Source organism: Cyanistes caeruleus, chromosome 1, assembly GCF_971803275.1.
Source record: "Cyanistes caeruleus chromosome 1, bCyaCae1.hap1.1, whole genome shotgun sequence".
In the NCBI taxonomy this organism is placed as follows: domain Eukaryota; kingdom Metazoa; phylum Chordata; class Aves; order Passeriformes; family Paridae; genus Cyanistes; species Cyanistes caeruleus.
The window spans coordinates 25530304-25543755 of NC_141701.1; the positions used below are offsets into that span (position 1 = coordinate 25530304).

Sequence of the window (13452 nt, forward strand, 5' to 3'; positions counted from 1 at the left end):
TTTCCAATATGTATTCCCCAAAAATATGTTGGAGAATTGTGTTAATTCTTGCTCTGTCATCTGTTCAGTAATGTGCCCAGAGATTTAGATCACTGTTAAATGACAAGGACATATCAAAGAACATAGAAATGATACATTTCGTACAGAAACTATTTGGTTTCTTTGTGATCTATAATAGATGCCATAGTAGGGACCTCAAATGGCACAGCAGGTCATCTGGGAGGGGTCGTGAAAGGAAAGCAGAGGTGGAATTTTAACAGCTCCCTGCAGGAAATAAGGGAAGTGGAATCTCTCCAAACTGCTATATGCACATTACATAGGAGCTCGATACAAGGTTTTCCAGCTCTACAAGGAGAGAGCAAAATATTATAACTTAAGTAAGTAACCTGATAGCAAGTTCAGAAAAAAACAAAATTGTTGCTGGCTTTCAAAACTGATGTACATCAAAATAGAATTTGCAGTGCAGCAACTAAGTCTCATTTCTTTTCCCCAGATAAAAGATCACAGGAATCCTATTTCAAGCATTATGTGCTAACAATGAGCAGCCTCCATATTTATTTGCTCTTTCTTGGGGGACCTACTTATAAAGATACTGCAATGGCATGAAATACACCAATTTCATCACAGCTTTTTCAATTCCATGGGTCTTGAAACTTGTTTGTATGACTGGTAAAGTTTTTTTTTTTTTCCTATTCAGGAAAAACCTTAATTGCACTATTTTGCATTCTTTCTCCCTGTCAGTGGGACCTGCATCTTTTCCTGACAGTCTTAAGATTGATCAGTTGATAAGGATAAGCAAATTCTGGCTCTGTTTTAATCTTTCCCAGAAGGATATTGGGTTTTATATAAAAAAGCTTTAATATTCCTCTGATGAAGTTCACAATAACTATTGATATGATTCCCACATCTTTTCCATCAATGGGAGAATAATATTTGTTTCTGCTCTTCCCTTTACAATTGATGTACTGATAAAATCTACATAAAGGCAAGATACAGGCAAAAAAATTAAGTTCTGTTATTTCTATTCTTATAGCGGAAAATTCAGCTTTCTAGTAGCTGGAGACCTTCCAGGCCTCTAATTTGTCTGGTTTCTCATTGCTACAATGTTTTGTGGTTAATTACAAATTCTTCTTTATTGGTGGCTGTGATTAGACTAGCTGTTGCCGCCCTTGCATTCCATGCTGAGAGGCACACAATAAGACTCCATATCTGTAAAACTAAATTATTTCTTTATGAAAAACATCCATTGAAGAGATTCTGTGGGTACAGCCAATATTTAGATGCAAACACGCAAACAGTTTAATTTCTGGGTATCTAGAGTAAACTCATTCTGCCTCAAACTCTTTTCTTTCCCATCTGGTTATATGGAGCTTTTCTAACTCACAGGAGCCTTGCAGACCCCCAAGCCATAGTGGAGATGAGCTCAAGGCACCCAACACTCTTTAAGAATTTCATTCATACTTCTGACATCTACACATTCTTCCTGCAGCAACATCTTTCTTGGCAGCTCCCAGTAGAAAAGCTTACCTTGGAGACAGGCCATCACCAGGATTTTCACTCCCCTGGTCTGATCTCAGATGTTTACTTCCGAAGTGCTGGTGATTCAGAGATCATCTGTTCAGTATGACTGCTCTTGATCACATTTAATTAAATCGTAGAATCACAGAACATGCTGAGTTAGAAGAGATCCACAAGAATCATTGAAGTCCAGTTCCTGGACCTGCACATGACAGCACCAGGAGTCACACCGTGTGCCTGACAGCATTTTCCAAATGCTCCTTGAACTCCATCAGGTTTGGTGCTATGACCACTTCTATGGGGAGCCTGTTCCAGTGACCAACCACCCTCTGGATGAAGAACTTTTTCCTAATATGTAACCTAAATCTTCCATGACATCCCTTGATGCTATTCCCTTGGGTCCTGTCACTGGTCACCAAAGAGATCAGTGTTTCCCCTCCCTCTTCCCCTCATGAGGAAGTTGCAGACTGCAGTGGGGTCTCCCCTCAGTCTCCCCTTATCAGAAGGAGGGGACCAAGGGACCTCAGCTGCTCCTCATACAGCTTCCCCTCCTGGCCCCTCACCATCTTTGTGTCTGTCCTCCAAACACTCTATGTACTATGTTAACAAATGAAGATACATTTAAAGAAGAGCACTGTGCCACTTCAGTCGACACCATCCATATCTGTGTGGAACAGTCCTTGCAGTACCATTTACAGTGCGGTCATAAATCTACTAAACATTATCATCAAGGAAGCTACTTATCTGAAACAGAGCTTGGCGTTCACATAAAATAACTAGAGTGACAGGCCTTGTTACTCTTTCTTATTGTCCTGGCAAAATCATGAACTGTATGTTTATCACTTTATCCATTCCTGAAATGGAGCTATGCTTTAATGAACATGTTGCATGAAGTGAGTTCCAGTTGAAATTGAAGAAGGCTGCTCATTGAGACTGAAATTGCAAAGGGAATTCAAGTCAGACGCTTAATTATCCAAACTGGAGTTTGACCAAGATACTGCTATGCTTGTGATATGTGTCATGGGATAGCTCGTGATCAAAAGCTGCTGTAACCTTGACTTGAATTCCTTTTTATACTTAGTGTCCACCAGGTGCCAGGAGGGTACAGCAGCACTGTTCTTCCTCAAAGCAAAAGGTGCTGTCTAGTGAAGCACCACAAGTTACTTCAGATCTTTACCTGCTTTTCTTCAATGTATCTTATCCAGGTATGGACTGAGCCTGATATTGTTTGGTTTCATGATCAAAGACTCAGAGGTGTTTCTGGCTAAAAAGTAACTCCCCTGGAAACTGGAAAAAAAAAAGCTCAAATAAAAGTGTAGGACAATGTTTTCCTCATTCCACTCAAACTGCCCCTCAGAACTAAAAATCAGAGATCAAATCAAAATTTTAAATGATGCCAACATTTAGAATTGTCTAACAAATTTAAAACTGCCTAATTATTTCTGTAATATTAATCCATTCAAAAATAGAAAATAAAGTAAAAAAAATATTAGAAGTTTATTCAAATACCATTTGACTAACATTAGTAAACAAATGAAATGATTTTACAGAAGAAAGGGATCTACATATTTAGATATGATATAGATATTTAATAATAATATAATACTTATTGGGTAGCAACCTCTGACAAATAACAAAGGCAATAACCTTGAGTATATGTAATGTGATTGAGAGGAGATTAATATATTAAATAAAGATTTCTGAAAGCAGTTGGTGTCTTCAAGACAACCAAGGAAGTGCTTAACGGTTATGGTAATACATAGAGATGGAGCTGGAATGTAAAGGAATTTAAAACCCATAAACAATTTTCCTGCCAATAAGGATTATATTTTCCAATGTGAACTGCTTCTTAATTGAGACTGAAAATTCCTCCATTATTCTAAAAATAAGGTTAACTGGAAATAGCACCAATACTGTAAAAGAAATGACAGATGTGCAATCAGAAAAAGATGATAACATGAATAAGCCTTACAAGAACTGCAATTCCAGTTACAAATAACAGAAGACGCCTCCCTTTGTGTAAATGAAGACTTCTTCACCATTATAATTTCCGTCTGTCATAATCTACTGTAGTAAAATTAATGCAGCCCGGGAAATTGCAGCTTTGTAACAGCAGCAGCCCTACATAGATTTGCATGAGTACTCTGTAGTGACAGGAATAGAATATATGGCATAAAAAGTTACTAAAAATAGACTTGTCTAGTCACTGGCCAAATGCTACCCGTTGCTTTTGGGAATGGAGGGTGTCGGCAGGAGAGGCTGTCAGTGCAGCGAGCATGACCCTACCCACAGCTCTGGTGTGCTGTTCTCCTGCCTCCGTAGCCCTGCAGGTGGGAAGGAGTGGGTTGGAAGAAGGACCATTTTCTGCAACATTAGGTGCTGTCAGCCTCCTAAGTCATCACTGAATAACATAATGTTCCTTGTCTGTGTTTCGCCAGTGGGAGGGGTGACTTACACAACTGTAACGGGATGAGCAGTGTTGATGGGACTCAAGGTAAAATTCTTCTGCAGATAAGAGGCTCATATTTAATTCCTGCGCTCTGTAGATCTACTGTCTAATTTCTGCAGAGAAAAAAAGCAAGTAAAAAAAAATATATGAAATTGTATGATGTCCCCATTTTCATGGTGCTTGTATACTTTTGCATGTGAATAAATTACAGACACATACATTAAAAGAAAAAAATAAAAGAAAGTTAAACATTTCAGCATACTAACTATTCCAGAGATTGTCACTTGGTTGTGCATATCAATGCCAAGTCATGATCCTATCTGGATATGGAAGTTTGTGCTAGGTTGTGGCATGGTACAAAGGACAGAACTGAGAAGTATTTTCAAAAGCCTTGTCTATCATTCAAAACATGCTCTGAAATGTTATTCTGGATGCTGTAGGATGCTGTATCATAGTTATTATATTAGTTTATATTGCATTGCCTTACTTGAAACCACATATTCAAATCTATAGTTATTATTTTTTTTTTGTAACTGGTACAGGATTATTATATCCTGCATCTCATGCTTTACACAGTGATGTAATTACATTTCTCAGACTATCCATGATATGAAATTTTATCTTGTCATAGACTTGATCTTGTGTCACAGGATAGGTTTGCAAAGGAAAATCTTGAAAGAATTTTGTGCACTTTGTATATGCTATTCCTCTGCACCTCCCTGTATTACAGTTTTAAAAAAGAAGCCAGGTCTTGTGTTAGCTTATTGTGCCTCTCCCAATGCAGTGAATCTGAGAAAATGTAATAATTAGCTCTTTTCTTGCTATTTTTATTCCATATACTTGCCATGAGGAAAAAACTTGGTTTAGCAAACAGTCCCTTGACCATACTCCAATTCTTGCACTGTGAGTGAGAAGTTATGGGAATTTGCATAGCCCATATTATGTCTGAATTTTTGTTTTTATCTATTTTGTCTTTTAAACAAGCAGTGTATTCCTCTGTGTCTTTGAACAGCTCCTATCACAGTGGGTTTAGGCTTGCAGACTCTATGCATTATAATAAAACTAAAAATAACAGACAGATAAAAAATTCTTATTGGAGGTTTTTTGTTCTTATATATAGCACAGAAAATTACAGTGGTACCTGAAAAAGTCTGCACCATGCAAACAGACTCCCTGAGATATTTTTTTACACTTACTACTTATTAAAGAGGCAAGATTAACAAAGAGTTGTTTTAATATTGATGCACAAATACTTTTGCACTTGACAATGAGCTTCAACATTTTCACTGGTTGGTCTCATGCAAAAGTTGAGATTATTTTATCCAGGGAAAATATAAAAAAAATAAAAAATCAATGAGAATGATAATTTTAGAATGGAGAAAAATTAAACTTGAGCATTACCAAGCTTCTCAAAAGGTGTCTCTAAGCATAGGACATTAATAAGAATAGAGGAAGGAAATATGTTGTACTCTTTTCATTTTATCTCTCTGCTAAAGGTAAGCCTTGTCAGTAGCCAATGTGCTGCCTTGCTCAGCCCTAATTTGTTTGATACAGAAGTTTATATGAAACAGGACTGGGGCAGGACAGAGAGGTACAGGTGTGATTCTGTTCTGTGGCACAGGTGAAGACACCTTGAGAAACCTTCTGTAGGGCTGTTCTCAGAAGTGTAGCTGGTTCATTTGCCCGTGTCATTTTCAAAGCTGCACAGTAGCGTATTTTCAGTAGGAGGCATTTCCCATGGAGGCACGTGCTTGGATCTGTAGTCTGTATCATTCAGCCTTCAGTGCTGCGAGCCCAGGAGATGCCTTGGCAGCACAACCAAGTACCACAGCGAAGGCTGAGGCATGTGCAGCAGGTGCTCTGACTCGCCAGTACAAGGAGCCCAGGGGCAACTAGTGCACAAAAGCACCTGTACTTGTGCTACAACACTGAACTCAAGTCATTATGTGTCTTCTGGGTAGTTCAGGCACAAGCAGGGCTGCTCAGAGCACAGCATCCCGCCCACCAGAGAAGGCAGGATTTTCATAGCAGGAAAACTGCACAGCAGTTTAATTAAACATGTATTGTAAGGCAGTTGTGTCCAGAGGAAGAAGAGCAGGAAAACAGTAGCATGTTCTCACTGCCTAAGCTGTCTGCAGACAGACAGATAATCAGATAATAAGAAATTATCTGATGCTTGAATTTTTCCTTTAGAGCCTGACTAGCATCCAAGGAAGGCTTGTTACCAGCCAGGTGCATCCCCTAGTTTCCTGGTACACATTCAGGTACCATCTAGCTTTCCATGGATACAGCAGAGAGTGCTAGCAGATCTGCACATCAGGCTGCAACGTTTGGGTTGGAAAGTCCTGTAGACCTTTGACTACCCTTAAACTCAGGGACATGAAATACTGAACAGCAGAGGCAGATGACTGAACTAATACCTAATTTCAGCTATTAAGACTATAGCAGCTCAGGTGACTAAGGTATAAAGAACTCTGAAAAGTCAAGTCAAGGAGCTATAGGAAAGCTTTTTTTTTTTTTTGGTCCCAAATGGGTTCTCATTTAGATGACAGTCATATTTCCAAGAGTAGGTCAGCACGCTGGGATGCTTAATAACAATAATTCTCAGCTGCATGTGCAGGCTTGAGCAGTCAGACTGAGTTGTGACATAGCTTTCCCTGCAGGTCCCTGGGAGAGAGTTTGGGTAATTGCTGCAGGAGGCATTGGTGGAACTCAGTGCAGCCTACTTGGCAGCTTTAACAGTGTATGAAATCTTTTCTGTCTTTTCCCATACAAGAAAAATAGTAAAGAATCTGGTTGCAACTACCAGTTCCAGCAATAGGACTCCAAAAGAAAGCCTAACAGCTCTGTTCTTGTTGAAAACTGGGCATGTGATAGCAAAATCATGTGCTAAAGATACAACCTTACTGCTAATATTTACAACCTACATTTGCCCTGCCAAGATTGGCTTCATGGTACCTTATCAAGAAGGAGTTTGGGGCACAAAACACCTTGAACCTTAGAAATCCTCACAAAAACAAAAAGTATTGATTTGAGCTTGAGAGTTATTTTGAAGCTGACTGACCAGCTCAATATAATTTATACTAAAAAGGCATCTTGCAGGTTAGTCACTGCATTTTCTAATAGAAAAGCTGTTTTCCATAGCATCACTGCATTTCATGTGTGATGAAGATGGCTGTCATAACACAACCAGCTGCCTTGTAGAACCTTATCCCTTATGTCAGAGCTCACTCATATTCAGAGCTTATTTCCACAGGATAATAATGTTCAAAAACACAATTTTGCACTGAATAAGTAGTTGATTAATTCAATAATACAGTTATTAAAGTAATAATCATTGAAATCTTCAAAAAATAAACATCAGCCCTGATTTAATTTAATGTTTTGATTATTTCTCATAGATTCTCAAATACATTAATCTGTTTTGTAGAACAGTTTGATTTTCTAGATTTGAATATGAAAACAAGCTCTGGCAGATTTTCTACACGATGCAAGAAATCCTGTTTTATTTTATAAATTGTATTATTAGAGAAGGAATATGACCAGTTTGTGAACTCCCAGGCCAGGGTCTCACCTTTACCCAGCTCTTAGAAAAACATTTGCCTTCCTTGCAAGTCGTTTCGGGGAGTGGCTTGGTTCTGGTTAATCGCATGGCATGGGAGCCGGTGCCGCCTGGCAGCCGCGTCCACTTGTGTGCAAAGTGCTTATCTTCTGCTATTACTGCAGCCTGGCGGTCTGACCGACGGACAGCAGAAGGACACGACACAAGGAGGACAAACATCAGTTTTATCTCGGTATGGTCTGAAAAATTAATCAGGGAAGGCTATTTTCCCTCTTTGCCAGAGACTTCCAGATGGTGCCCGAGTGGCAGAAGGAAATTTAGTCCTTCCGTCCTGGGAGCTCAGTGGCACCAGGGGACAGACTTTCCCTTTGAGCAGCAGATTTGATAACACGCAGATTCATCTCCTCACGTTTAGAGTTCCCTTGAAGGTTCCCACCTCTATCACCTCGGAGACTGCCGCCTCAGTCCATCTGCATCCCCAGAGTCCCGGAAAAGGCGACTGGTTCCAGCTAAACCGACTATAGCACTTCCCTGGTAACTGATGTCAATATCCAAACACAGAGCTTAAAAAAACCTTAACAAAACAAACAAAACCAGAAAAGAACGCACACAACTCAACAAATGCACTCTTTCTCGGGAAAAATTAATTTACAGCAGAAGGTTGTTACAATTCTCATACAGCCACCGCCCCCGGCCTGCCCCGCTCACTACCCCGTGCCGGGGGGCCGGCCGGCCTAGCTCCCGCCCCGCCCGGCCGGCCCTCCTCCCCGCCCGGCCGGCCCTGCTCCCCGCCCCGCCGGCCCCCCTCCCCGCCCCGCTCTCATTCATTCCCAGCCCCTTCCTCTGCGCTCTTCCCCTTCCCCGGCGCCGCCGGCCCGGCCGCCTCCCCGCCCCGCGCCCGGCAGCGGGCAGGGCCCTCCGCGCCGCAGCCATGGCCGCCAAGGGGGTGGACGAGCGCTCCCCGCTGCTCTCCGCGCCCGGCTCCGGCAATGTCACCCCGACCGCGCCGCCCTATCTGCCGGACAGCAGTCCCCGAGGTAAGGCGGCCGCCGGCGCCCCGGCGCTGTGCCGGGCGGGGGGCGGCCCTGGCGCTGTGGCTGTGGCTGTGGCTGTGCGTGGCGGGGGCCGCGGCGCCTCCGCCCGGGCGCGGCCGTGCGGGGCTCCCCGGCCGGGCCGGGGGCGGCGGGGCCGGGCCGGGGGCCGCCGGCGGGGGAGCCCCCGCCCCGCCCCGGCGGGGAACAACAGGTAACGCCGCTCCGTGCCCGGCGCAGGCCGTGCTCCCTCCCCGCCGCGCTCCGGCCTGAGCGGCTCAGGAGGAAAAATAAAAGAAATTAAAATAATTGTTTGCAGGGGCAGAACAAGCCCGAACCGGTCTGCTTATTATAACTCGCTCGCATGCCGCAGCTTGCGTGGTAATTGATGGACTTGGGTTTCCCCATTAATTAGGAGCAGGATTAAGTGGAAGATCCGGAGCTGAGAGCGGCTCGGCTGGGCACAGCAGCCGCGGGAGGGGCGCAGCGCAGGAGCTCGGCGGCTCGCCCTGGCCGGTGACCATCGCCGGGCCACAGCCCAGGGGTGCCCAGGTGTGGCCAGCGCCTGGCCTGGCAGCCGCGCCGAAATACCGAGGAGACTCGGTGCGGTGTGGTGGTTGAGGTCCAAAACCATCAGGATGTCCTTGCAAACGCATTTCAAGGCCGTAGCTGGTTTTGGCTTTATTTTTGAAGGAAGTCCGATACTGCGGTTACAGATCTGTAGTCGTGGTATAATTACATGGTATTATCTTTCTTGTACATACTTAGGAAAAATCATGTTGTTGATCAATCCTGACTATTTAATTAGTAGGTGGAAAAAAATTACTTAGAAAATATAAGTCAGAATACTATCAAAGTACATGAGTAGGGTTTTTTCCCCCCTTTGGGTTTTTTTTTCAGCTAAACGTTTTAGATCAGAAATTGAGGTGTGGAGAAAGCTGAAGGAATGAAGACTAAATAAGATTAGAGTAGCTTTGCTAGCAGCACCCTTTAAAATTTAAGATTACAATTCTTATCTCAGTAGTTGTTGTCTCAGTGTGTTGGTCGGTCCTTAATGATTTATATTGACTGTATAGATTCATGCATGTAACTAGAATGAGTGAGCATCTGTCTGTTTTGAATGATATTTAAACTTGTGGAAAGCTAGTCCTCTTGTCTTGATAGGAAAATGTATTTCACTTAAGGCTGTAGCTGGTAGTGACTGTTTACTTTGATTTGAACTGGACAAAGGAATATTGGCTTAAAAATCAGCAGAGGTTGGATGCTTTGGCTTTTTATTTGGAGTTTATTTGCCATCAGTTTTTTATTATTGGTATTATTGCCTAAGTAAAAAAAAAATTCCATATATATACCTTAGTTTACATTCTGATGTTTGATGTTTTTATTCTTAGTGATCCTTATCCTATAACCATTATTTTTGCATATGTTTCTATCTGGTTTTGGGTTTGGTTTTTTTTAAAGTCTTTATAAATGTAAAAAGTAATGAAAATGCATTAGATTAGTGACTCTTCTTTGACCACAGGGTAAAACTCATGACCTGGAAATGAGCTGGATCCTCAATGCTCATTTCAGTTGGTAGCCATGTGCCTGCAGTGGGCATCTGTTACTTGAGATAACTGGTTGGGCACCTGTGGTGGGACTTGAGATAAGTGAGTGAGTGAGATAAGTGGCTTCTCCTCAAAAATGAGGAACATAGAGCTTTCTTGAATGTCAAATATCTCGTGTTTGATCAGTCCATGAGCAAACATACTAGGTAGCACTTCAGAACTGCTCGGCACAACTTCCAGAAGGATAGCTGTGGGACAGAATTTTGCAGAGCTGTGACATGGGGCCAGTAGCTCTACGTCCCTTGCTCTGTTGGCTTTCCTTAGTGGAAGGATCTATGCAAGCTGAACCACCTTTCTAGCTGACTGGCAGTCTTTATCTCTCCCTAGCACAAAGCTAGACTTAGCGGGAAGAAGGATTCCTGTGGAAAAATTGGGTTTGCTTCCAGAGCTTTCTTGATTAACATCACCTGAGTATCGTGGAGTGGCGAGGAAGGAGGAAGAAGCCCTTTGTGTCAAAACTACCACCTGAATGTACATTAGTAGGTTTAACCCTGTAATTATCTACTGTGCCCAATGTATTGTGCTGAACTTTAAATTAGAGAGACCATGGTTTGAAGGTAGCCTTCTCTTCCCTTGCTGAGCTGCAGCTGAGACCCAGCTGACCCTTCCCTGTGTAAACTGATGGATGGTTGAATCCTGCTAATGGCTCGGTGCTTGTTCTTAATGATGGAAGCAAGCAAGCAAAAATCTTTCCAGTGTGGATGCAGGCCACAGTATTTAAGAAACTTTTCTCAACATTGTCAAAGGGTGAAACTATCAGTTATGTTCCCTGTGGTAGGTTGGTTAGCCAGTGTTTTTTTGTTTGTTTCTTTTAGGTTTTTTAGGCTTTTTCCAGGCTTTCTTTGTTCTTAACAACCTATCTCTGACATCAATCACTTAGCTTTTTCCCTTACCAACCCCCTCCCAGGTCTTGATAAATAATGATTTAGATCATGATAAAGAGTTTTTTTTTTTTTTTAATCGAATAAAACTCATTTCTGTTTGACCCAGGTAAGCTGCAAGTGGTTCTCTGTGGTTTCCACCCTTCAACTACCAAGGGAGGAAAGTGCATAAGCACCACAAGGAATTTCTCAGGTTGCAAATGGGATATCTTCCATTGCATCGCTGTTCTGTAGGGGTGAAGAGGGAGTCAGATGTGCTGCATGGTAGGGCACTTTGCTAATCTTGCTGAACTAATAATAATTACTGTTTTGGGGTTTTTTTTGGAGGGGGTGGGTTTGGTTGTTTTGGTTTGGTTTTTTTGTTGTTGTTGTTTTTGGTGTTTGTTTGGTTTTTCTAAAGAAAAATTGATAATATAGCTGTAAACTGGTATGTTAGCAGCAGGGAATCCAGTATCTCATTAAATGTCTCCTGGTATGTATGTGAAGCTTGCCTTGACCACACAGTCATGTCCAGCATGACAGACAGACAGACCTTTATGAGCTGATTCTAGATATTATAGTTACCCTGAAATTCAAGCTGTCAAAAAAAAAAAAAAAAAAAAATCATACCAAAGTATGCTAATGTGCTTTGAAGCCTTTTCCTTAAGGGGTAATGAGCAGCTAACTCTGAGACAATGTCTTGATTTTCCTTTTCACCATGTCACACCCCCTTACCCTCCCCCAATATACTTTTCTTTACATTTAATTTTGGTGGTGCTGGTTTGTTTTTTGGAGCTCTTCAAAATGCAGGTTTTCTGTGAGCATGAAGGTTGCAGTGCCAAGATACCTCACGCTTTCTGCTCCATAGCAAATGTTATTTGCTGCAGCACAGCTCTGAAAAGCAGCCATTATTCGCTTGCTATCTGATATTTGCTGAGCCAGCAGGACAGGAACAGCGAGGCTGCTTACCTGGAAGCCAAGCAGCTCCAATAGGAGGCTGAAGAAGTGGCTGGCACTGTGTATAGGGGCTCACACACCTTGGTTAACCAGCTTTCAAACTCATAAGAGTTATCACTTGGAAATGGGGTACAGAAAATTAAAAATGTCTAGAAAGTATGGTTGTCAATTTTTAAAGTATTCCAGGATCATGGAAAGCTGCAATGTTGGTGGCTGTGTATCTCTTCACTTTCTGGTACCCTTAAAATTATTGCTTGCCTTAGTATAGCCACCCTATTCCCAGCTCACAGAATTGAGCTGCCACACTTTAAATGGAGAGGACAAAGTCAAGAACTTTTGTAAAACAATTGTTGCTTTTCAGAAAAGCAACCTTAAAGCTGGGAGTGAACTGTAGAGGTGTCTTGACAGAGAGTTTGGTATTTAGTCTTTGGACCATGCCTTTTGTTTTCTGGCTGCCTGTTCCCCTTGCCAGAAAGTGTCAGCTGCTCACTGCAGGAGCAGTTAAGCAGGCTGCTGACTGCCAAAACCCCCTTGCTGCAGCCTTGACTTTGCCACGGTGGTTGAGACACTGCTATCCCCATCATCTAAGTCTCTAACCAGATTTCTGGACTGCTCTGGTAGGCTTGAGCTTGTTTCTACTTGCCAAAGTGTGTGGGTTGTGGTTTTGTCTTGTGTGTGTTTGGTTTTTAATGTCTTGTAATGTCTCATGTCCTGCATGTGGCAGCCTTACTTAAAATAGGTTATCACAGTAGTGCAAAATACTGATATTTAATTTTTTTTTTCTGGATGCTGCATTTTTTCAGAATGTATTTCCTCAGACACAGAAGAAATAGCAGTACTGTTACCTGATATTTCTTAAGGATGTTGTTTTCTGTAACCAGTGTTATCAGAGCTGAAGGTGTAAAGTTCACTTCCTCAAGAAATAGAGCATCAGTTAGTGTCATGAATTCAGAATGATATTGCTGCATATAAGTTATTTTTGTTTCTCGTCTGAAATAATTCAAGGATATTGGATGTGGCTTTGAGATTCTCAAGATATCCATCTTTTCCCTGCTGGTTCTGTGAGTTAAAATCAAACACAGGTCTGGGTCATGTATAGACCAAGCAGCAAAGAGAGATAGCAGCATGGCTGTTCAACATGCACTTCAAAGGTGTGTGATGACTTTTGGATCTGAAGGGCAGGCAGGGTTTCTTATATCCCTCCAGATTATGACATTCACTTCAAAACAGAGTGAAGGAGAGATGAGTGCTTTCTTACAGGCTTAAATTTAATACTCAGGCTTGTCAGCTTTGATAGTAGCCTGTGATTTCCCTCACCACCAGCAGATACTGCTTTGTTGGTATGGGAAGTAGGCTGATCTCTCATTGTTTCTCCAAAGATTTTGTTAGCTGCTTGGATGTAATTTTTGAAAAACTTGCCAAAGCTCAAGGCTGCAGGGCATTTCAAACTACTAGTATTTAAAAAAGC

The 13452-nt window shown here is 42.0% G+C and overlaps 1 protein-coding gene and 1 long non-coding RNA gene across 11 annotated transcripts in view; one reads left to right on the top strand and one right to left on the bottom strand.

Moving 5' to 3' along the window:
- Positions 1–13452, top strand: part of PIP4P2 (phosphatidylinositol-4,5-bisphosphate 4-phosphatase 2) — a 41454-nt gene that overhangs the window by 9299 nt on the left and 18703 nt on the right. For 2 of the 10 annotated variants that reach the window (XM_086883082.1, XM_086883099.1), the window contains exons 1-2: positions 10054–10646; positions 11158–11312. The exons of 1 other annotated variant lie outside the window; for it this stretch is intronic. In XM_086883082.1, coding sequence (XP_086739208.1) covers positions 11249–11312 — 64 coding nt within the window. In that variant the 5' untranslated portion in view covers positions 10054–10646; positions 11158–11248. Of the gene's footprint in view, positions 1–8254; positions 8567–8764; positions 9303–10053; positions 10647–11157; positions 11313–13452 lie in introns of those variants that run through there. 7 more of the 10 variants (XM_086883051.1, XM_086883055.1, XM_086883069.1 and 4 more) reach the window with 6 other exon arrangements.
- LOC111924561 (uncharacterized) lies at positions 2997–7632 on the bottom strand. Its single transcript, XR_002861712.2, has 2 exons — positions 7542–7632; positions 2997–4080 (listed from the first exon to the last, which is right to left on the bottom strand). It is a non-coding gene; the product is annotated as an uncharacterized LOC111924561 (long non-coding RNA).